This window comes from Rhipicephalus microplus, chromosome 4, assembly GCF_043290135.1.
Source record: "Rhipicephalus microplus isolate Deutch F79 chromosome 4, USDA_Rmic, whole genome shotgun sequence".
NCBI classification, from domain to species: Eukaryota; Metazoa; Arthropoda; class Arachnida; order Ixodida; family Ixodidae; genus Rhipicephalus; species Rhipicephalus microplus.
The window spans coordinates 164,297,980-164,321,963 of NC_134703.1; the positions used below are offsets into that span (position 1 = coordinate 164,297,980).

Consider the following 23,984-nt stretch of genomic DNA (forward strand, 5'->3'; position numbering starts at 1 on the left):
AGGTTAAGAAAATGAACACGAGACTGCAAAGACGGAGACGGATAGATCACAATAAGAACAAGAACATTATTCACAATATGCACTAATAATCAAGATATTCTAAATAATATTAACAATATTATTGCTTACTGCTCATTTCCAAACAACTGAATGCACAATAGGCGCGCCGAAAGCACATAAGGCTTTAGTGGCCAGGCAGTAGCAAAAAACAGCAATGTTTCATATTGTACAGTTGCATATACAAGATTGAAAAAATGCACAAGAAGGAGGAACACTTTTTGTAGACGATGAATAAATCATTCGTCTGTGAAAGACTTATACTTGGTCCACGTGCGAGACATAGAGCTTTTGGTTCGCCAAGATATGCTTCGCATTCAAAAGGGTCTCAAGAAAAGCTATCTAAACATGGTAATTACGACAAGTGATCGATTACTAGGTACCAACAAGATGAGTAATCTAATCGTGGTGTGCTCCGGAAATTTATACCATCTGGCGTTTTTCAACAAGCACCCATATCTAAGTGTAAGAACATTGAGCATTGTGCGACCCTCTAAATGTGCCTGATGTGCCGCGCCGCTGTGGTCTAATGGCTAAGGTACTCGTATGCTGACCCAGAGGTCGCGGAATGAATCCCGGCTGTGGCGGCTGCATTTTCGATGGAGGCGAAAATGCTGATGCCCGTGTGCTCAGATTTGGGTGCAGGTTAAAGAACCCCAGCTAGTTGAAATTTCCCGAGCCCTCCACTACGGCGTCTCTCATAATCATATGGTGGTTTTGGGACGTTAAACCCCACATATCAATTCTTCAATTAAATGTGCCTGTGGCTGCTGCAGCTGTAATTCAATCCAGCAACCTTCAGGGCAGCAGCGCTGGTAAGGAAAATAATCACTGCGCGCTGATATTTGGCTGTTTCAAAATATCTTTGAACACTTACTACAAGCATGGCTGGTGGGTACCCACTACACCGTAATTATTTCTTTCCCGAATCAGCAATGGGCCCACATGCGTCCTTAAGGCAACACGTGAACCCGTGCAGCTGCTCATTTTGTTGACGATTTAGTTGATAATATGACTAAATAAGTCTGAGTGCTTTGTAAGGATTGGGCCTTTGATGAACCCATCCTTTGAGTGATTCACGTGTTTTGACAAATGGTCGGATTTAACGCCTCGGCCACGCACAATTACAAGCTTGGTTTTAGGAGTGAAGCTCTTCATAGCGGCACCTGTTGGTCCCTCATAGCCGTTGTAGTAGTGTGTAACAAGTATACCATTTTGACCTCCAAGGTGGTGCCGGTGAGAGATTTCTTCTGTGCGTTGTTGAACAATAAAAGATAGTGCTCAATGTACATGCCAATGTCTGCTAAGGGGGAATGTGAGACAGGAGAATTCGGCTTTTAGTTAACGCACACGCTGCGAATTTTTCATTGTTCAACAACGCACAGAAGACAAGAAAGGGTTGCTACGTTATACTCGCTGGGCGTTACATCCTAGGTTTTAGAAAGGTTTAGCGAGCGTTGAGCCGCAGTGCAATGAATACAGTGAACTAGTATATACCATGAACTCGAGGTGGTTAAAGGTGGGAAGTAGACACGAAGCGCAAGCTGTAAGAAAGTGTGCGTGTGCCTGCTCTCGTTCAGTCCTTGGAATATCCGCTGGATGATGGTGCTTCTATATGAGGAATATATGATGAAAAAATGCGAGATGGTGGTACTTGGAGTGTTGAATAGGAGGACGAACAGACACACAGACAGTTGCATGGACGGACGCATGGATGGCTGCACGGACGGATGGACGCATGGACGGACGCAGGAGCGGATGCATGGACGAAAGCAGGGACGGACGCACAGATGAACGTGCGGACGCACGAACAGACTCACGCACGGATGGGCGGATGGACGCACGGGCGGCCACACAGACGCACGCATGGATGGACGGAAGCAAGAACGAATGGACGGACGGATGCTTCGCCCCACTATCCATCATTCACTCCGTGGATATGCTGCCATTTTTTATTTTTATTTTCGGAAGTGGTGTCATGAAATATTGTGGGTCTGGGGCTGATGCCTTCTTGCCGCGCTGGTGGCTTTGGCTCGATTTTCACACCAGCCCCAAAAATTTAATATTCATATTATTTTATTCGGATCTATCACGATTTTTTCGTCATGCCCAAGAGAGAAAGAGAGAGAAACAACTTTGTCGAAAGGAACAACGAGGTCGTTGAATTCAGCGTGCCGCTAGTGGGAAGATCGGTGGCCAGTAGCTCGTCACGACCATTTAGTCCCAAATAACTGTTTCTGCCTGAATACGGTGGCTATAGACGACGATAGGAGAGACTCCTACGCTTCGAGGGAGGAAGGTGGCAGTATTGTCTTTGGTGGTGGGTACCCCTCGCATTCCCGAAGAACGTTCGGTCATGCATAAGATGATCAATGGTTTTCCACTCATAACCAACGACGCCGTCAGCAACCTCGACACCACAGTTTCCATGAAATCACCTCTTTAACGTTTTCCAGTTGAAATGAACGAAAATCTAGATAGCCTTTTATTAACGCATGCCTGACACGTCTTCCTCTTTTTTAGGTTTTCTTTAAATGCGGAAGTACATTGCTGACGGAATCAATAGGCGCCAGTTTAGGGCCAATCAATTCACATATTTTCACTCCCAAGGTCTTCTGTTCGTGCTCCATTCACGTAATACTGGCTCGAATGTTTACATCAGGACCAACGTGTCCACTAGTGACCATTTGTTGCAGGACATGACATAATTATTACGAAAAATTGCGCGTACAAGTATTGACATAAAATTTTAACGTTGCGTTTCATACCATGAACACTACGAATGCGTTCGTTGCGTTATCGGTTCGACTGCATCTGAATACGCCATTTGTTTCTATCGTTTTTATGGAGGCAAATGTCTCTAATGGTGCCGGAGCTGCATTTATCGCAAGATTCATGACTACACCAATCGATACACAAGTTTAACAGCAAGGCTGTTCATCAAAATTGTTCCTTGTTCATCCCGTATCAATAAATACCATATTGAATGAGTACGCGGTGCAGAAATTAATGATTGATTGATTGATTTGTGGGGTTTAACGTCCCAAAACCATGATTTAATTATGAGAGACGCCGTAGCGGAGGGCTCCGGAAATTTTGACCACCTGGGGTTCTTTAACGTGCACCCAAATCTGAGTACACGGGCCTACAACATTTTCGCCTCCATCAGAAATGCAGCCGCCACCGCCGGGATTTCATACCGCGACCTGCGGGTCAGCAGCCGCACCTTAGCCACTAGACCACAGTGGCGGGGCGTGTAGAAATTAGATAAAGGCCACTACTCACCACTGCAGTGGTCCCCTAAAATGAACAAGCAACAGCTAAACCAACAAAGGGTTCCGTTCCACGGAAGTTATTGAAGCCATTCAGAAAAGCATTATTTTCATAAACGGGTATAGGCCACGAGAATTGGACAAATTTCACTACACACAACTTTTAAAAAGTAACAACGAAGCTGCAAAACGACTTAGAGCACAAAAACCAATCTTCAGAACAGACTCGTTTCGCTGTGTCAAGACTTCCGCGGGTTAGTGAACGGTTCATCTTTTTTTTTTTAGCCCAGGAGCCGGTTTTTCTACACACATAGAGAGAACACTTAATTGAAAAGCAGAGAAGTTAGCAGGCTTACACAAATCGCTGACTTGCTACTCAGCGTAGGAAAGGGGATAGAGGAGTGAAAGTAGAGATAAAGAGAGAGAGAGATAGATAAAAAGAAAAGACAAGGCGTGAATACAGAAGAAATAATAGAAATATTAAAAATTCGTGAAATAATAATTGGTCAAAAATGGGCCACTACATACGACCCTACATAGCCTATAAGGCATTTAAAGCTTTCATTACTAATGGACCTGTAAAAAAATCCTTACTGATTTGTGCATCTTCGGACCCTCAAATTTTCAGTGAGTGTACTCAATCCCCATCGAAAAAAATTAATAATAACTGTATTACCGTCTTGTATTCGGCTGTCTGATAAATGTTGACTTTGAATGAACAAACAGTGCTACTATAGAGGTCCTCTCGTGTTCGCACTGATCTAGCGCTATTTCTTCATTAAAAAACAAAAAGATCGGAAACAAAGTCTTGGCTAAAGGCCGGGCAAGAAGACAGCGGACGACGAAGTGATGAGCGTGGACAGCACCAACGGTGCTTTCACGGCTTCCGTTGGTGAAGAGGACTGCGTTCGTGCCTGCGGCTGCGTACCTTGTTCCATCCTCAGGGTTGCGGTCAAGTAGCCAGCGGTTACTTTTATTTTATTTTATTAGATCTACCTCTTGTTCCGCAACTGTTTTAGTGCATTGATAAGTGTAACTTCTTCTTATTTCATGTCTGTTTCTTCTCCGGGCCAGAGGCCTGCCCTCTGGTCAGCCTCTGTTCCCCCTCAAGATCTTCCTCTGGAGCTGTTTCTCCGCAATGGAACCCGTAGCGTTCCTGTCGCTTTGGTGCCGACCACCGGTGGGTTCATCCGCATGAAAAACCCCAAGACAATCCAAACGGAACTTCGTGCGATCACTCCCCACTCTCTACTGATAACAGAGGTTCGTCAGTTTGGACGCGGGGGGATACTGTGCTGCTCACCAGACAAGGCCTGCATCCAAGATCTTCTGAAGTGCACTACTTTTGCATCACATCCGGTGAGCTCTTTTATCCCACCTCATCTAGCTTGCTGCAAAGGATTGGTTCGGGGGGTAGACGCAAGTCTAAGCCCAGCAGAAGTCTTGGACATCTTTTCCCCAGCAGGTGTTATTTCTGTTTACCGCTGTACCAAACAGGAAAACCAACAGAAAGTTCCCACTGAAACTGTAATTGCCACATTCGCTGGAACAGATCGCCCTTCGGAGATCAAGGCATGGCCGCTTATTTATAAGGTCGAAGCTTTGGCTCCCCGTCCGCTGCAATGTGCTAAATGTTGGCGCTTTGGACACAGTACTAAAGGTTGTCGATCAGAGACTCGATGCCGCATATGCGGAGCCATATACGGGGCTGGTCATAGTACTGCTGAGTGTCAATCAGACAATAAGACATGCTGTTTGTGCAAGGCAAATCACGCTGCAGACGATCCTAACTGCCCTGCAAGATCAAAGGAACTTCAGGTGATTGAAATCATTGAAAGGAGACGATGCTCTCGTAGAGAAGCAATTGCAGAAATTCAAAGCAGGAGTCAGGGTTATGCCGGTATAGCAGCTCGTCCACCTCTTTCTATGGATGCATCATTTCTCAGTCCATTTCTGCTATGGTAGAAAAGGCCGTAGAAAAAGTATTAGAAAAATTTTTACTCAATCTGTCCGACTCACTCAATAGTATCATGGATTCACAGATGTCGGGTGCATCTGATCGAATAATTAAGCGTATCCAACCTCCTAGTGCCTCAATTAGTAAACCTGCCGAACATCAGTCAGATGTCTCTATCGATAATGAGGCAATGTTTTCCAGTCCTAACACAACTGAGCAGGAAGGTATATCTGATTCAGAATCAATAATTATTCGGGATGTAGATATGGATGCTCGCCTTTTGAAACGCACCAGATCACCCACTAGCAAACTTAATAATTCTTCTCATACGAAAACAAAAAAGAGTGTGAAGGAACCTATAGGACTAAAGCGGACTTCTTAAAAGATAGTATCTTAGATAAAGCAGTTGCAACTGCTTGATTATCATCATAGGGTACCTTAGAGTACTTCAGTGGAACTGCCGTTCAATTCTCTCTGCAACTACAGACTTATAATACCTAATTTCTCAACAATCTCCAGACGTCATAATTTTACAAGAAACTTGGCTGTCTGCTGATCAAAACTTCCATATAAAAGACTATCAGTGCTTTCGACTGGACCGAGACTCACGTGGTGGAGGATTAATGTTTTTCATTTCATCCAAAATTTGCCATAAAGCACACTTAGTTTACCAACAAATATCACACGATTATGAAGTATTGGTTCTGGAAATTCACTTTCCCGGATGCGCGCCACTATCTATAGTCAACAACTACTTTCCGGCTGGAATACAAGATGAAAGAGCCCTTGACGTGACTGCGAGTTTTTGCAGAAACAGTCTGCTATTTGCGGTAGACTTCAATTCCCATCACGTTTCATGGGGATTCCGCACTGATTCATCAGGAAAACGGTTGTGGGACTGGACTAACCGGAATAACCTTATTTGTTGAAACTCCAGAGTTCCGACATTCGTTCGATGTAATTCGAGGTCCGTCTTAGACTTGACATGTGCTAGCTCAAGTGTGACAATATTGTCTTGGACTGTTCTTGATACTGCTACAAGTAGTGATCACTGCCCCCTGGTATTTGAAGTCAGCATTCCTTTAGTGACGGTAGATCGCCAGGTGCAAAGTTTTGTAAACTACTCCAAATTTAAAAAGAACTTACAGTCAACGCTGTCTTCCTTGCCCAATATGGAAACAAATATGCAAGCTATGAGCCTTTGTTCCACCCTAAAGTGTACAATTAAAAAATCACAGTTCACTATATCTTCAACAAAGGGAAAATTCATATCTGCCTGGTGGAATGCGGATTGCGCCAGAGATTATAGACGCCGCAACGCTGCATGGAAAAAACTCCTCACCAACCAATGTCTGACTAATTGGAGAAATTATTTATTTGCTAAAGCTACCTTTAGGAGAACAGTTTCATTAGCGAAAGACGATTATGAAGAAAAACGGTACAGCTACTTATCCAAGAGTGGCAACAAGAAAGCTCTATTCAGATTTCTCCGTAATCGCAAAGCTATTACAGCACACGTAAATATTGACTCAGTTATTTTTTCTCCAACTGATTTGGAAAATACATTAACGGAAATTGCAATAAAATTGGAGAAGAGATTTACATCACAAATAAAAAAAAAGTGTGCAAAACTGTCATTCGGAAATGATTTTATTGAAGTAAGTAGGGATGAACTTGCGCACGTCGTTCGTATTCTGCCAAACACAGGTCCTGGACCAGATGGCGTCACTTCGGAAATGTTAAAAATATTATTCGACATCTCTCCTGAAGACCTCCTTAACGTTGTCAACTTGTGTAAACAAATCACTTGAAAATAGTTGGATACCTCCTGACTGGAGACTTGCAAAAATAATACCACTTCTTAAAAAAACAGGGGCTAGGAATGCAGATAGATAACATTAGGCCAATTGCTTTAACATCACACGTAGTTAAGTTAATAGAAAGAATACTTTACATTAGAGTTACGAAGTTCATAACAGATAATACGATACTCAGTGCGTGCCAGATTGTATTTAGACCAGGTTACTCTATATGGTGGGCGCATGTTGATTTAGAGGCTCGTATAAAGCTTGCTCGGCACAGACGACAATATGCGGCCCTAGTAACCCTTGATTTAGCCAAGGCATATGACAGTGTTGAACATGCTATTCTTATCAATGTCCTAAAAGAGCTTACGTTCCCGCAGTACATAACAAATTGGATATACGAATTTTTAAAAGACAGAAAATTTTATTGCTTCCAACGAGGTATTTCCACGCCGAAGTATAGCCAAACGAGAGGTGTTCCTCAAGACTCTGTTCTATCGCCTGTGCTATTTAACATTTTGTTAAGTTCAATACCACAGAGTGATAAGGTACACGTATATGTATATGCAGATGATATCGCGTTCTTTGCATCTGACAACGATATTTATTCACTACATTCGACTTTACAGTGTTATTTGGCAACATTGGAAACCTGGTTTCAGAAAATTCATATGAACCTGAACGTAACTAAAAGTGCTATAATAGTTTTTCCGTTGGACGCACCAGTTACTATTTCTCTTCAGTACCATCAAGAAATAATACCCCAGGTTAGTTGTATTAAATATCTGGGTGTACTGTACGATCAAAAACTGAGCTGGCGTGACCACATTGAATATATTAAAATTAAGGCTACACGCGCTGTTGGAATGATAAGTAGGCTTGGCCGCCTCCGTTCCGGTCTTCGCAGAGATACGATGATCATGATTTATCGCATGTTCGTTCGTCCGATTCTTGAATTCGGATGTGTACTATTCTCTGGTGGACCAGCATACAAAATAAACCCCCTCATTCTCTTAGAGCGGGAAGCCCTACGTAGTTGTTTAGGTGTGCCGAAATTCACAGCTAACAATGTTTTGTATCAAGAAGCTCGGATACCCACCCTTGCTTGCAGATTTCGTATTTTAACAGTAAACATCTATTTAAAATTTTCTGAATCCACTTTAAGAAGGCGACAATTTGTATTCTTTGCCGAGCCTGGTGTCTTTTTCAATGAGCATTGGTCCCGTGTATATAAACCCCAAGTGCTATTTGTTCAAACACTTCTAGATGCTTTAAATGTTCAACAACACCTGTCTCAATTAGGTACTAATACAGTAATTGCAACGGATGCATCTATAAGTGGCGAGAAGGCAGGTGTAAGTATTTTTTCTCTCTCATTATTCTGGTCATTTTCATTACGCCTCCCAGATTATACACCAATATTTGAAGCGGAATTAACGGCCGTTATACTAGCTATTCGTAAACTTCCTGCGACTCATTCGACAGCTGTGATAGTAACTGACTCGTATTCCGTGTGTTCATTCTTATCATCGTCGTCGACATCAGCAGTACTAGAGACTTTTAAATCATTAATCCCAGCAAACATTCGTCTATAGTGCGAATGATATGGGTGCCAGGCCATCGTAGTATATTTATAAACGAGATGGCTGACAAACTTGCGCGAACATCTCTTGATCTTCCGATTGTGCCAATCATGCCTCCTACAGCTTATGTAACAGCAGCGAGGTTTAGAAAACTTTCCCTTCTTGAGGACTCATCAAAAACCATGATACCGAATCCAGATTTCTCGCACCTGCATTTCACATGGAATAATAAATGGTGTCCCACGCGTAAATTGGAAGTCTTGGTAACAAAATTACGTTGCCGTGTACCACCTCTTAATTTCTACTTAAACAGGTCTGGTCTGGTGCCATCCCCTCTGTGCTCAAGCTGTAACGAACCTGAACATATAGACCATTTTCTTATCACATGTCACCGATTCAAAAATCAAAGAAAAAACTGCTTCGAAATTTTATTCAGAAAATTAGGAATATCACTTAATACTCCCAATATTTTGTCTTTTGGGGCCATTTCATTGGGACATAGCGACAGGAACATCTGCGGGGCTCTCTGCGAATTCATATATAACACAAGAAGATTACCTTGCTGAGTCAGCCATCAGCTCTCGAATTTTACTAGTCACACTACCACTTATTATTTAGCTGATACACTGCAATGATTCAACTTTCAGGAGAATTTCATATAACGATTCCACCACAGATATTCAACAAATTCTATTATTTCTCCCCCCTTTTTTCTTTTTTTTAACATTGCGCCAAATTAATTTCACAGTCAAAACACAGTAATCATATTCCCCTAATCTAGAAAATCTATAGGTATTTACTTGTATTAACCACCGGCTTCTTGGCCAATCCCCCTTAGTGGGTGAGAGCCACAAAAGAAAGGAACAAGCAAGCAAGCAAACCAACGGTTCTTCCGAGGAAGACTACGTCGAAGCGGCTGCTCTTTTGTTCTGCTAATACAGACCTCGTTTTTTCTGGTCGCACCGTCGTCCTCTATCCTCTTATTTTCACCTAGCGACAATATTTAGCAGGAACAAGTATTTCTTTCCTTGTAATATAATTTTATTGGTGCTAGCATCTAGCTACGAAATCTTTTGGGAGCAGACCGTATTCACTACCTGAAAGCTATGCGAAAATTTACTAAAACCACAAGCAAAAATAAATTTACGTGAATGGGATGTCCCAATATTTGTACACATATACACGGCATCGGAACGTACTTTTACAACAAAAAAGGGCCTATCAATTGTGCAAAGTGTGCACGAAAATTTTATTAATGGTACTACAAGACGCACACCGAAGCTACAAAAACAATCACATTTGTTCGTCCTCTTTTACCGTAGGGAAATCGACGCTCGGTAGATTCATAGTATTCGAGCGTTGGGTCACGTAACGCACGTCAAAAGATCAATTAACATTTTTGATATCGTGCATAGTCTATGGAAAGTCCGTTATCGGCTTTATAACAGAGTTATACGAAAAAAGCGTTTGAGTGTGTTGGCGCATCTCCAACAGTTCACTCACGAATTTACCATACACTTAGGTACAAAGTGAACCAAACGCTGGCGTCACATCTTTAATGTGCGCCTAACCTCTCCAATGCTCCGCGGCGCTCGCGTCACTCAAGCTCTTGGTGTCTGCGCTCTCTCGCACAGTGGCGTTGTGGTGACGAGAGACGCCTAACGTTTGCTTCACGTGGCGCTCACTTGAAGGCTCGCCAGTCTCCTCCACGTGGCGGCGCCCGCATGACACAGTGCTCAAATTCTTTCATGAACCAAACGCCAGCGTCATTAAATGCATTTGAAGGTGCCATGAAGCAGATTTTTCACAATTAATCGGTGCTTAGGCTACGGCATCATGAAATCGTTCCCGCCGTGATATAGCGACGTACTTTGCATTAAAGCAGCTAGAGCCAATAATATGCTAAACTCTGGGCGATACAGTAGGCCAAAGAAGCTGCTGAGAGACATGGTCTCTCAACCAGCTCCTAGGTGAAAACCCAGCCCGTTAACCTGCATGAAGTGAATAAAGTTATTTACTCACTCACTCACTCACCAATAGTATGCTATTGTCCTTATCAGCAGTGCTTTTCCTGATAAATTGATCGCACGGGCCGCCGTAATTGGCTATGGCAGCACACTCGAGGGGTTGAACAGCGTTGCTCGCTCCGTCGCCTCCGTAATCAAACAGTGCGCTGTCGAGAGTGGAAATGAAGAGGATTGCGATGTGGTTGATATCTGCTCCGACAGTTATAACACCACAACCAGCCATTAATACGTTATCCTTCTCTAGAGCGACAATCTACAAACACATGAAAGTGTGGGAAAAAAACTCCACACATGTCCACGATTGAATCATGGCTAGTGGGCGAAGGTAAGGGGATCTTATCCTTGCGTAAGCGAACGTAACCCTAGCGTTGCTTGATATAAAGCAAATTAAGTGACATAATGTATATACAGATATGTTAACTTATTTGTTGGCCTCTTTAATGCTATTCTATCTTCTTGTCATAATGCGTACATGATGTTTAGTTCCGGATTTCGTTTTACCTTCGCTTTTACTGTTTTGGGGTCTGTGCTCGTGAAGAGGAGTCCAATGGTTCTTCCAGTGGATCTAATGTAAAGTTAGCTAAGACAAAATCTATGAAGGTTCCTTGCTACTCGGAGAATCCGTGGTTGTTTCAGTTCATACGAAGTGCATCGTAAGGCGTATCAAGGCGTCATTTAGTTGACAAATCAGTCGCTTGACATCTACGTTAAAATCACCGACTAGCATAGTTTGTGTTTGAAGGTGTTTTGTATTATCTGTCATAATTTTGATCGATGTTCCTCTATTGCAAACCTTTTTTATTCACATACACACATGTTTCATTTACAGCAATGGTTTTTAGATACCGTGACAGCAGACAGTTAGGGAGAGACAGAGAGAGATAAAGATTCAAGGAAAGGCAGAAAGTTTAACGAGACGCACGTCCGGTATGCTACCCTGCACTGCGGGAAGGTTTGAAGGGGAGAAAAGCGACACACACAATCACCAAAACACTCCGAGGAGCACACGCAGCCTATAAGCGGTCGCTCAGGTATCTTGAGTTCAAGTACTCTAGTAACGCTTTAGTCGCTTTCTGCGCTCTTGAGGCACACGCCCAAGGTCAGAGAATCCCCTGCATAGAGAATGGTCTAGAGTCCAGTTAGTTCCAAACCATCCGGATCTGGCATCGTTGGGTGTCGTAGCAAGCGCAGCAGCACAAGACGTGTTCGATGGACTCTTCAGCTCCGCAGGAGTCGCATCTAGATGTGTCTGCCATACCAATGCGAAAACACGCCTTTGTGACAGTGAGAGATGACGACAAAGTTAAGCCCTAAGGTTTATGAAGTTGGTTTTTGGTGGCACTATTTTTAAAAAAATGCCTTTGGTCAAATGAAACATTCAAAGCACCATGCAGTTAACGGTTCCAGCACGTTTTTGTTTTCACGCTCACTTAGCCAGTAGGATAGTGTCTTGGTGCTACCAGTCGAAAGATCAAAACCCCAACCTTCCATATTTCTATGCTAATTTAAAACTGGTAAATAAGCGAGGAGTATCCGAAATGTCTTTTAATATTGCCATATTGAAATCCTTCCGTTCCTTCACTCGCTTAAGCTTAGATAACCAAGTTACCATTCGTCAGACACTGGTTACCCATTGCATGTGTTGTCCGCTGTAGTAGGCATATTATGGAAATTTAAGGAAAATAACCACAGCACAGAATAGTTGCTAAGGGTGAGCCGTATATTTTGAGCGGCTGTTTCTGAAGAACGAGTGATGTGCCGCTCAGAAAAGGTGAGTGGTGGTTCGTCGGGGCAGGGCTCGCTGAGCCACTGAGCCGACTGACCAATGGTTCTCCGGTTCTCTCTCACTGACTAAGCGGTAGCGGTGTCGATTCTCTCTCACTTATTGAACTATGCTGAACTTTTAAATGGACCACTCCCACTGTGACCGCTCCGTGTGAGTTCGCGTTCCGTGAGAGAGCTACGCTGGGTCTTTGAGTGCGGCTTTCACACCATTTTTTGGCGATGAAAGAAATTAACTGCCCTTTCGTCGTTTCTCGCATGTTGCTCGCAAGAGTCGCAAGCTACTCGCCTGCGGCTTGCTATGTGGGTGCCCACAGGCCACTCCATTTTTTATAGCGAAAGATGTTATTAGATCAGAACACGGGTCACGCGCGTCGCCGTAGTTGTCCGCTGCCGCCGGTGTCTGTAACCTACATCAAATGAAAAAAATCGGTGATATGCGAAACATGAATGAGAAATGTTGATATGTCACTTTAGAGAGAGAGAGATAAAGATGCAAGGAAAGGCAGGGAGGTTAACCAGACGCACATCCGGTTTGCTACCCTGCACTGGGGAAGGGATAAAGGGGAGAAAAGAGGTTGCAGAAAGATGAGAAGGTACACACAATCAGGAGCACACTCGGGGAGCACAGACAGTCTACAGGCGGTCGCTCAGGTTTGTTGACTTAAGGTAAAGTAGCAGTGCTTTAGTTGCTTTCTGCGCAACTGAGGCAGATGCCCAAGGTCCTAGTATCTTCTGCACACAAAATGGTCCGGGGTCAAGTCGATTCAAAACCATCCGGAGCTGGCATCGCTGTGTGTCGTAGCAAGCGCAGCTGCACAGGACGTGTTCGATGGTCTCTTCAGCTCCGCAGTAGTCGCATGTAGGAGTGTCTGCCATACCAATGCGAAAGGAGTACACCTTTGTAAATGCAACACCCAACCAAAGGCGGCATAACAGTGTCGCATCGGAGCGGGAAAGTTGTGATGGTAGCTTTAGCTTGAGCGAAGGATCCAGTTCATAAAATTGACACCTTTGGAAGCTGGTAGACGACCAGAACGTGCGTGTGAGATCTCGAGCCAGCAGGTAAAGTTGTCTTGCTGCATCATTCCTTGATAGAGGAGTCGGGACTACACGGGTTTCTTCATGGGCTGAGCGGGCTGCATCATCGGCTAATTGATTTCCGGTAATACCGATATGTCCAGGCAGCCATTGATATATAATATCATGCCCTCGTGCTAGAGCTTCATGATGGGAATGTCTTATTTCTTGTACCAGTTGGTCATGACTCCTCCTACGCATGGCAGACTGCAAACTTTGAAGCGCTGCCTTCGAATCACAGAATATGACCCATTTTCCTGGACGTTCTTGAACGAGATATTGTAAAGCAGCCCTTATAGCAGCAAGCTCTGATGCCGTAGATGTAGTCATATGCGACAACTTAAACTTGATTGTCATTTCTGCAGCCGGAATTACAGCGGCACCTGATGAGCTGCTGGATGAGACGGACCCATCAGTGTATATCTGCGTTCGGTCTAAGTACAACTCATGTAATAATAGCAGTTGATTGATTGATATGTGCGGTTTAACGTCCCAAAACCACTATATTGTAATAATAGCAGTGTTGCTTGCTTCAATGCTACTCTGGAGTGACTGCTTTTCTTTTTGATTCCCGGAATTTCTAGACGTACTTGCTGCTGGTCGAGGCACCACAAAGGACATGCGGTTCTCGCAGTTGGCGTATATCCTGATGGAATGCTGTTTAGGTGCTTGGCTATGACGTCTGAAAACGTAGCACGTGGTCTTCCGGAAGGTAGAAGGGTCAAGTGGTGGTCGGGGACACGGCTAGCATGTCGAATGTGCGCTCTGAGGCAATCCACAACTATATATGTCCTGACCGGATGGTCTTTGGCAAGCATGATTGTGGCATAAGTGGAAGCGCATCGGGGCAGTCCTAGGCAGATACGCAGTGCCTGACCCTGCAAACTCTCCAATGAATGAGTATTCGATTTGCAAGTGTTAGTCAGTACCGGCAAGCTGTAGCGCAATAGACCCAGAAATAGGGCCCTGTACAGCTGTAGCATGGAGGCCACAGAAGTTCCCCATGCTTTACCGCACAAGAATTTCATGATATGCACAATAGATAGCACTCTCTTCTTCAAGTACGCACAATGTGGGCTCCATGAAAGACTTCTGTCGATTATTATGCCCAGGAAACAATGCGTCCGTGCATATTTGACACTCTGTCCATTGATGTAAACAGGGTATGGCGTCATTGGTTTGCGTGTAAACGCCATCAACGCGCATTTCACAGTTGATATATTTAGGCCTTGTTTCAGAAGGTAGGCTGTTGTGAGGGTTGCTGCCCGCTGTATTCGTGCACGCACCTGAGGGCGAGTAACTGCAGCACTCCAGAGGCAAATATCATCGGCGTATATGGATAGGCACACCGACTTTGGCAGAACCTTCACCAGACCAATGAGGGCCACATTGAACAATGTGGGGCTTAAAACACCTCCCTGAGGTACTCCGCAGTAGGTGTAATGTTGGGCAGTTGTACCCTCATATGTTTGTACAAAGAAACCCCTGCCAGTTATATAATCTTTTATCCATTGAAAAATTCGTCCACCAATGCCCATTGCTGCGAGAGAAGTGAGGATGGCATCGTGAGCTACATTATCATATGCACCCGTCACGTCAAGAAAGAGTGCCACTGATATGCGCTTGCGACTTTTTTCTTGTTGAAAAAGTGTTGATAAGTCAAGGACACAGTCAATGGAGGAGCGGCCCCGACGAAAGCCTGCCATGCAAGAAGGGTATTTGGTGTATCGTTCCAAGTACCACTCGAGACGAAATAGAACCATCCTTTCCATCACTTTTCCGAGGCAGCTTGCGAGGGCAATAGGGCGATACGCTGTCAAGTCCAATGGTGATTTTCCCGATTTCAAAAGTGGTATTAATCGACTTATTTTCCATTCTCGGGGAACATTGCGCTGAGCCAGGAGTTGTTGAAGCATGTTAAAAGTTCTTTTCTGGCTTTTTGTCCAAGGTGTCCCAACGCACTATAAGTAATACCATCAGGACCTGGCGATGACATGCGCTTAGAAGCGACTAACGCACCTTTCAGTTCTCCCATGGTGAACGGAATGTCCATTTCTGGTAATCGCGTCTCAGGAACGATCACGGCGTCGATGCTCTCGTTCATAATATTCCCGGCAACTCTCGTGCAAAATTCGTCAGCCACCTCGAGTTCTGTTTTTCCATGATGGAGTGCCAAAGCTTTAAAAGGGTGCCGTTGTTGTGGAGAGGAGCGAAGACCACGAACTGTTCTCCAGATATATGACAGCGGTTTATGAGGGTCTAGAGATTCGCAGAATGCTTTCCAGCGTTCTCTCTCCAGTTTGTAAATGCGTCGTTGAATCTTTTTCTGGAGCCGTCTTGCTTCTCTCAGATCGTAAATTGATCTTGTGCGCCTGTATCGTCGTTCATCACGCCTTCGTATAGCTCGTAATTTTTCCAGTTCGATGTCAAACTGTGTTATTTTAGACGAAAATGGTAATTTACATTTGGACGCTTGCATAGCTTCCGCTATGGTATTTTCCAGGCTGCAGGCGAGGCCTTCTTGGCAAGCGTTCTCAACACGCGATGCAAACATTGACCAGTCAGTGCCAATTGCAACACCGGAAGAGAAATTTTTTATGATACCATCGATCGTCACGTAGGTGGGTATGTGATCACTCCCATGAGTCTCAATATCGCAAAACCACTTAACTTTGTGAGAGAAGCACCGTGACACCAATGTCAGGTCAAGGCAACTGCCATACGTGAGACCCCGCAGATATGTGGGGGTACCATCGTTCATGATGGAAAGGTCGTAATCGGAAGCGAATGTAACAATGTTCCGGCCCCTGGCATTCATCCTAGTGCTCCCCCAAAGCATGTGATGGGTGTTGAAGTCACCGGTGATGATCCAAGGCCCATCGGTTCTCATTAGGATGTCTTTTAATCTGTCGCAGTCAAATCGCGATGACGGAGATATATATCCACCAATAAGCGTGAACGAAACTGCATTCTTCTTCACACGAAGACACACGTACTGATTGTCGTCATTTGAACTTATTGGGTGCGAAAGATAAGTCAAGTCTGTGCGAATGTAAACAATTACTTTGCTTCGTTCTTCGCAAGCGGCTGAACAAAAAGCTTCATAACCGGACAATCTATAAGGCGTTGATACGTTTGGTTCACATATGACAAGTATAGGGAATTGATTGGCGCGAACAAATTGGCAAAAGTCCGTGACAAAATCTCATCTTCCGCACTGAAGTTAAAAGTGCGTCGATTTTTCAGTGGAATGCCAGAGGCATGAAGATATGTCACTTTAAAATTAGCACAACGTTACGAGGTGGAGGTAAATGAGGCCGTGTATGACTTCTGTGTCATGATTATCATGTTTGGACGAGTCATTTACCTTCGTCATCTATTCATGTGACGTGATACCAAATTCAGTATATGTAGAGCTGGCGAAACGGCCACGAGCACGATATAAGCGTGGTATGTTGTCATGTTCCTACATTACACGTGTGTCAGGATTATCATGTTTGCACCAGTTATATATTTCGTTATTCATGAACGTCACATAACAACAAATTTGGTATACGTGGAGCTAGCAAAACCGCCATGAGCTCATCATGAATGGCCCAATAAACTTCAATGTAGTGTTAACGCGCGCTCACGCTAGGCACAATGACGCTACGTTAGCAAAACGCGAGCACTTATGGTCTGACGCCAGGTGCGACCAGCCTCCATCGGCGCGGCCCGACGACAGCTGGCGCAAAACGCGACATGCTGCATTTCGTGCCGATGCGTTACCCAGACAACATTGCATCTCCCTGCTTTTGCGGCAAAGGGATGCCACATGTGCTGAAATGCGCATGTGTTAAAGCAACGAAGCGCGGCCCGTGCCTGCGAGTATATGGAAGGACCGGCGCATGGTGTGGCAACGCCGGCGTGACGCGACGAAATGAACGCCGGCGGGCACGCGCACTGCGTCACGTCGAAATCTACTGGCGTCTTGACTATGGCATGTAGTCATGTTCTCACATAATACGCATCTCATGACTATCATGTTTGCATCAGTCGCATACCTTCGTCATCCATTGACGTCACAGAATACCAAACCTGGTATATATGTGAAGCTAGCAAAATGGCTGCGAGCGCATCATGAGCGTGGCAAGTAGTCATGTTGTTGCATGACGCGCATCTCATGATTATCATGTTTGCACAACTCAGATACCTTCGTCATCTATTCACGTACCGTAATACCAAATTTGGTATATGCGACGCTAGCGAAATGGCCAAGAGCGCATCTTGTGCGTGGCACGTAGTCATGTTGTTACATGACACGCATGTCATGATTTTCATGTTAAGGTCTGTCGCTTGTGTTCGCCATGCGATCATGTCATACCATACCATTTTTGAAATATGTCATGTGAACGAACCACCGCAAGAGCAGCAAGACCATGAAATGTAAATCATGGCATTCAGCACATACATTTCATGGTTTTCATGTTATGACTCGTCGAATATGCTCGTCGTATAGTCATGTAACGCCATATCAAGTTTGGTAGCGATAATATTATCTAAACGGCCAGGAGAGCTAAATCTCGTAGGCGGCTAGATAGATAGATAGATAGATAGATAGATAGATAGATAGATAGATAGATAGATAGAAAAATAGATAGATAGATAGATAGATAGATAGATAGATAGTTAGATAGATAGATAGATAGATAGATAGATAGATAGATAGATAGATAGATAGATAGATAGATAGATAGATAAGCTTAAGTTCGCCGAAAGTCGCTAAGAAATGCTTCGCATTTAAAAAACAAAGTTCGTGTTGAATGCAAAGTCACTGGCCAGTTTCAGCACCTTGTAATTTTGTCAAGTGTAGGGAACACCCGTTTTTTCGGTCAAAACGTCGCATTTCCAGCGCCATGTAAAAAACACTGCGGTCTTCATTTTCTTATGTATGCATTTTAGGAATAAATCAACACACTACCTAATGACCTCTATTGAGGCTGGGGGTTTTGATCAGGGATCCCACCCTCTGCTACCCGCTGCAGCGGTGCTGGGACTTCGCCGTTACCGGCGCCGAGACACTCGGGAGGAAGACGCCGAGCGTGTTGAGACTGTTGAGGAAAACTGTGCCGAGGTTTATTCTACATATTTACAAGCGAGCAGTTTTTGCCACAAGGTGAACTTCTAGACGAAGATTTAGTCCTACATTGTGACGATCTCTTTGAAGGCGCTCCCTCAAGAGCACACTGCCACTTTTTGTCGCTTCACCGTCCCTAGACGCCAGTCCTAGGGAAACGGAGAAATACGTTTTCACCCAATCAGGTCACCACTGTTGAGGATCATTTTGTGGGCACCACCCCCCACATATACACAAACACACAACCCTAAACTGCTCTATCTACGCAGATGACGTGGCACTCTGGGTCCGGGGACCAAGGCGGTCCATCCCCGCCATCAGGAGATCACTGCAGGCGGTCCTCGATGCAGTGGTAACCTACCTCGGAGGCATCGGGCTTAAGGTCTCTGCCACAAAGACCGAGGCCCTGCTCATTCACCCGCTGGCGGCAGCACGCACCCACGTGAGACGGCTGAGGATTGGCAATCGCAGCCTGCCTTGGAGGTTGGTGGTGAAGTACCTGGGGCTCACCATCGACCATCGACTCACCTGGATCCCGGCTGCCAAGGCTGCTGCCACCAAGGTGCGGGGCGTCCAGGGCGCCATCAGCAGGCTGCAGCTGCGTGGCCGCGGCTGCTCCACCAAGTGGGCCCTCCGGCTCAACCAGGCTTCGGCGTCCTCGGTCCTCCTGTACGCCTTCCCGCTGGTGAGTCTGACACCGGCCAGGAGACGCCTGCTGGAGGGACTCCACAGGGGTGCACTGAGGGCCATCCTGGGGCTTCCCAAAAGCTCGCCGGTGGCAGCAACTCTCGCAGAGGCAGGAGAGTGGCCCCTGTCGTTACGTATGCTGCAACGAGCGCTGGGCCACATTGACCGCCTTCACAGCGCCACCGACGGCAGGGCCCTCCTGGAGCGTCTCCGCAGCCAGCCAGGATCACGGATGGGAGGCCTCTGCCTGCTGTACCACCAAATGGTCCCAGATCCGCCAGTTCCAGTTGCCTCTCCACCGCCTCACCACCAGCCACCAGAGGTCCACCTCTGCTTGGAAGGGGCAACCAAGCGACGAACGCCTGCGGCCGCACTGCAACAGGCGGCCTTCTGCAAGCTCCAGGAACAACTGGAGGGACGGCTGCAAGTGTTCACGGACGGATCTGTGATGCCAGACGGGACCGCAGCGGCCGCATGCGTAATCCCGTCCAGAACCAACAGCCGGCAGTGCAGGCTTCCCTTCCCGGCGAGCTCCTCGGCTGCGGAACTGGCTGGACTGCATCTCGCAGTGGACCTGCTGGCTGAGGACATCCCCCTTCATCCGGCCGCGGTTCTATGCGACAGCAAGGCGGCCCTGCAGACCCTGGCCAACTCCCGCCGTGCCGGACTGACGGCCTGCCTCCTGAGAGCCAAGGTTCGCGCCCTCACCGACACCGGGGTGTCCGTCTCCTTCCACTGGCTGCCCTCCCACGTGGGCATCGCTGGAAACGAGAAGGCGGACACCCTCGCCAAGGCCGCCCACCAGCCTGGTACTCCCTACTCCTGTGCCGTGGCGGCCAGGGACTATTCACAGGCCCGTCTCAAGAGGCTCCTCATCACAGTCCACCCAGACCCGAGGGTGGCCGGCGGGCGAGGACCAAAGCCTCTCCCAGAGACGGGCCTCACCAGGAGAGAACGGGCCTCCCTATTACGACTGCGGACTGGCTGCGTATGGACGGCGGCCCGCCGCCACGCCAAGGGCCTCTGTCCCTCCCCGGCCTGCAGCCGCTGCGGAGACCCAGAGACCCTCGAACACCTCCTCTGTGCCTGCCCTCGCTTAGCACAGGAACGCTTGAGGGCCTACGCGGCCTACAGGAGACAGGGTCTGCCCGCCTCCACCCTGAAACACCTGCTGTTCCCGTCTCGTCCACACCCAGCAGCACTCCGCAGCCTGGCGGAGTTCGTGGAGGAGTCGGGAATTGCCGCCTACCACTGATCCCAGGAGCCATGCTGCCCTTGCCCTTGCCGACGGCCTGCTGCTCGCGCTGAAGCGGCCCGGACATCCCTCTCTACACTCCACCACTATTTCTCCTATCCTCTTTCATCCCCCTCTACCCCACCCAAAGGCAAGGTGCCGTGTCGACTGTAGGCAGACAGAAATTAGGTGCCTTTTTCCTTTTCCACATGAACCACTACCACCACCACCAACCCTAAACAAGTAGTGTTCCGGCCACGCTGTCACATCTGGGCAGTCGTGCTGCGAGCGAACCGGATGTAACGAGTCCGTCGTGTCGCTGCTCGGGCCAACCACTCACACTGTTGAACGGACAACTTCACTGACACGAACTGGGTCATCTGGTGTTTATTTGAGTGCCAGTGGCCTCTCATCCAGAGACCCACAGCATGGTCCGAGGTCCGTCTTCGGCGGAAACTCGGCGTGGGTGCCTTGGTGTACGAAGGCGCCACGTGCCGCATTTACGCGCCGGCACAAGCGACAGCAGTTCTGCGTGCAGTAAAAAACGCACCTCCCAAATTATGAAAAACAGCCGGGAGTTTACGCGTGCATCCTTATCGGCGGCTGCCTTTCTTCTGTCTCCATGCCTGCTGCACAGGCAGGCTCGCCGATCGCGACACCTCCTCCTTGGCCAGGAACTCTCTAATGGCCAGGAATCCAGTTGCTGGCCATGAAGAGGGGGTTTCGTAGTCGATGATGACTGCAGGCATGCAGCTCGAAGAACCTCACACAAACACAGCAAACAGCAGAAAGAATGGCTCAGGCACCACAACACTGTGACGCGCACAAGCGCCCGGAATTTGCCTTCAACTCGCCAGGGCTGTAAAAACAGGATGTTGATAATCCAACTGAAAATTTAGAACTCCATTGAATTTCGACACCTGAGAAGCACTCCAAAGAAAACAGGTGACCATCGTTCCTCATAAGTTTTACGTAAGACAGAAACCAGAATGACACCTAATATGTGAACTGCCCTTGGGAACCCTTCAGTTCAGAAATCAAGGAAAGGCTAAGAAGGGAAGGCTCCAATCCTACAATTAAAAGTGAACTACAACGTTGTCAGCAGTTCTAATACCTGTTTCCTTTCTTGTTCCTGGCGAAGGTGTTGTACCTTTGGAGGACAAGACTCCCTCGGAGCAAGCGTTCTTTCTTCTCGGAAAGTCATTACACTCAGTCTATCTTGGAGTACGCTAACAAAACCGACCCATAATGTAACCGTTACCATCTCCCAGTAACGTTCTTTGTACCTTTCTGAACTGACATGTTGCCGTTCGCTGCTTATGTGACGTCTTGATCGTCAAACATAAATACAAAAACAAAAGAAGCTTATCTGTCTGCGTGCACGGACGTCTCGTTAGTCTTTCAACCTACAACTTCTAACGAGAAACTCCACAAAGCTCATCGGAGCACCTTAATTCCAGACTACTGTAGTGCACTCAGGACACATTAGATTAAAACCGTGAACAAACAAAAAAAACAAACTTAAGCATGAACCGAGTAACATACTGACAAGGAATGACCTTGCCTGTTTACGCTCACTCGAAAAATTTACTCCAAAACGTCGCCTGTACTCGTAGGTACTATGCTAACGCACGCTTCGGTGCGTGAATGTATGCGACCGCACAATGGATATCTTTGAAAAAAAAAAAGCCTACAACACTGAAATAAAATAGTTCAAACCTAAACGTTTTCCCCTAAACACTAGGTCGTAGCAAAAATACCGAAAGAAAACATTCTAAAACCAAAATAAACAACCAAACAAAAGTTACAAAAAAGAACAAATAAATCCTGTTGTAACCATCTCTCAAAAGATTACGGCTGTTAGCTCATCTTTCAGTCGTATCCGCGGTTGTCGCGTTCTGTAAGCCTTTCTTATCGCATAGGGAGTACAACACTCGCGAAACCAATTCGCTTTGCCTCTGAGCCCATTAAGCTCCTCGCTGGCGAACCGAGTTCCTCCACTCGTTCGGCTAATTTCTGAGGACCACTGACCTTGCACTCTCGCGCCACATCAAACCTGTCGTGGATACGACGACGGGAGAAGTGTCCCCTTCCCTCTATCTGCATTTTTGTGCTACCTGCTTTTCGTTTTCTTTTCGCGTAGCGGCTCGACCACATGCAAAACGTCTTCGAGGCTGATGACCAATGCCTCGCTTTTCCCACCTTTGAACGTTCTGACCCTTTCTCTAGGCGGGTTGTGCATTTTGCCGCACTCGAGGCTCTGCTACTCCGCTTCCGTGTAAGCGTTTTTCAAGTGCTTATTTTCAGACCCCCCCCCCCCCGTTTGCGCCTCGCACTCGTTGACTCTGTCGCTTCTCTTGTTGCCTGTGTCACCCGCACACTGAGAAATATTTACTGGCCGGCGAACAAGTTAGCGCAACAAGCTAGCTCGCATACCTGGCTACCGGTACCGAGGAACTCGGGAGGAAGACGTCGAGCATGAAGAGACTGATGAATAAAACTGTATAGAGGTTTATAATACATATTTACAAACGAGCATTTCTCGCCACAAGGTGAAAATCTAGACGAACACGTCGTCCTACATTGTGACGATCTCGTCAAAGGCTCTCTCTCTCTCAGGAGCACACCGCCGCTTTTTGTCCCTTCGCATTCCCTAGACGCCAGGCCTAGGGAAACGGAGAAAGCATTCGCATGCAATCAGCTTACCACTGTTGAGGGTCATTTTGCCGGCACCGGTCCCAACATACATAAATACACACATACACACAACCAAAAACACAGAAACGACATAGCTGATCACATTGCACGTGCAGCACATGAAGAGAATAATATATCACTGCTACCTCTATCGATGAGCGATCCACGTTGTCTTATAAATAAGATGAGCTGTCAACTGTCTAAGGAAACCTGGTTTGAAAATGGTGCGCAAAACTCTCTGTTGTATAATATTGATCCCGGTATAGAATTGAATATTCCGTTAAAGGTTAGCCGATCGAAAGAAACAGTCATCCACAGGCTTCAACTTGGTACAGCCTACACGAAGGCTTTTCTGTATAGAATAAGGACAGCTGGCAGTCGCACCTGCTCATGTGGAGAAGCTCAAGAAGACGTGGAACATATTCTTCTGCATTGTAAAAATCATGACGTACTTCGAAAGAACCTTTTTCAAAAACTCAATTCTTTGGATAAGCGACCTGCATCAATTACAAAAATCTTGGGTCCATGGCCAAAAGGAAAGCTACAAGCCACTGCAGCACTTGCAGTCGTTCACTTTCTGGAGGAATCAGAAATAGCTCAAAAGTACTAAACAAAAAACAAATGGCGTGATAACTTGTGTGGATTTCTTTTGTTTTGTTTTTTACAAACTCGGTGTGGTGCCGACAC

The 23,984-nt window shown here is 46.2% G+C and overlaps 1 protein-coding gene across 1 annotated transcript; it reads left to right on the forward strand.

Moving 5' to 3' along the window:
• The first annotated feature begins 18,526 nt into the window (after positions 1-18,526).
• LOC142814445 (uncharacterized) lies at positions 18,527-20,621 on the forward strand. Its single transcript, XM_075893203.1, has 2 exons — positions 18,527-18,668; positions 18,949-20,621. The coding sequence occupies exons 1-2, from the start codon at positions 18,527-18,529 to the stop codon at positions 20,619-20,621; spliced, it is 1,815 nt and encodes a 604-aa protein (XP_075749318.1).
• Positions 20,622-23,984: the final 3,363 nt, after the last annotated feature.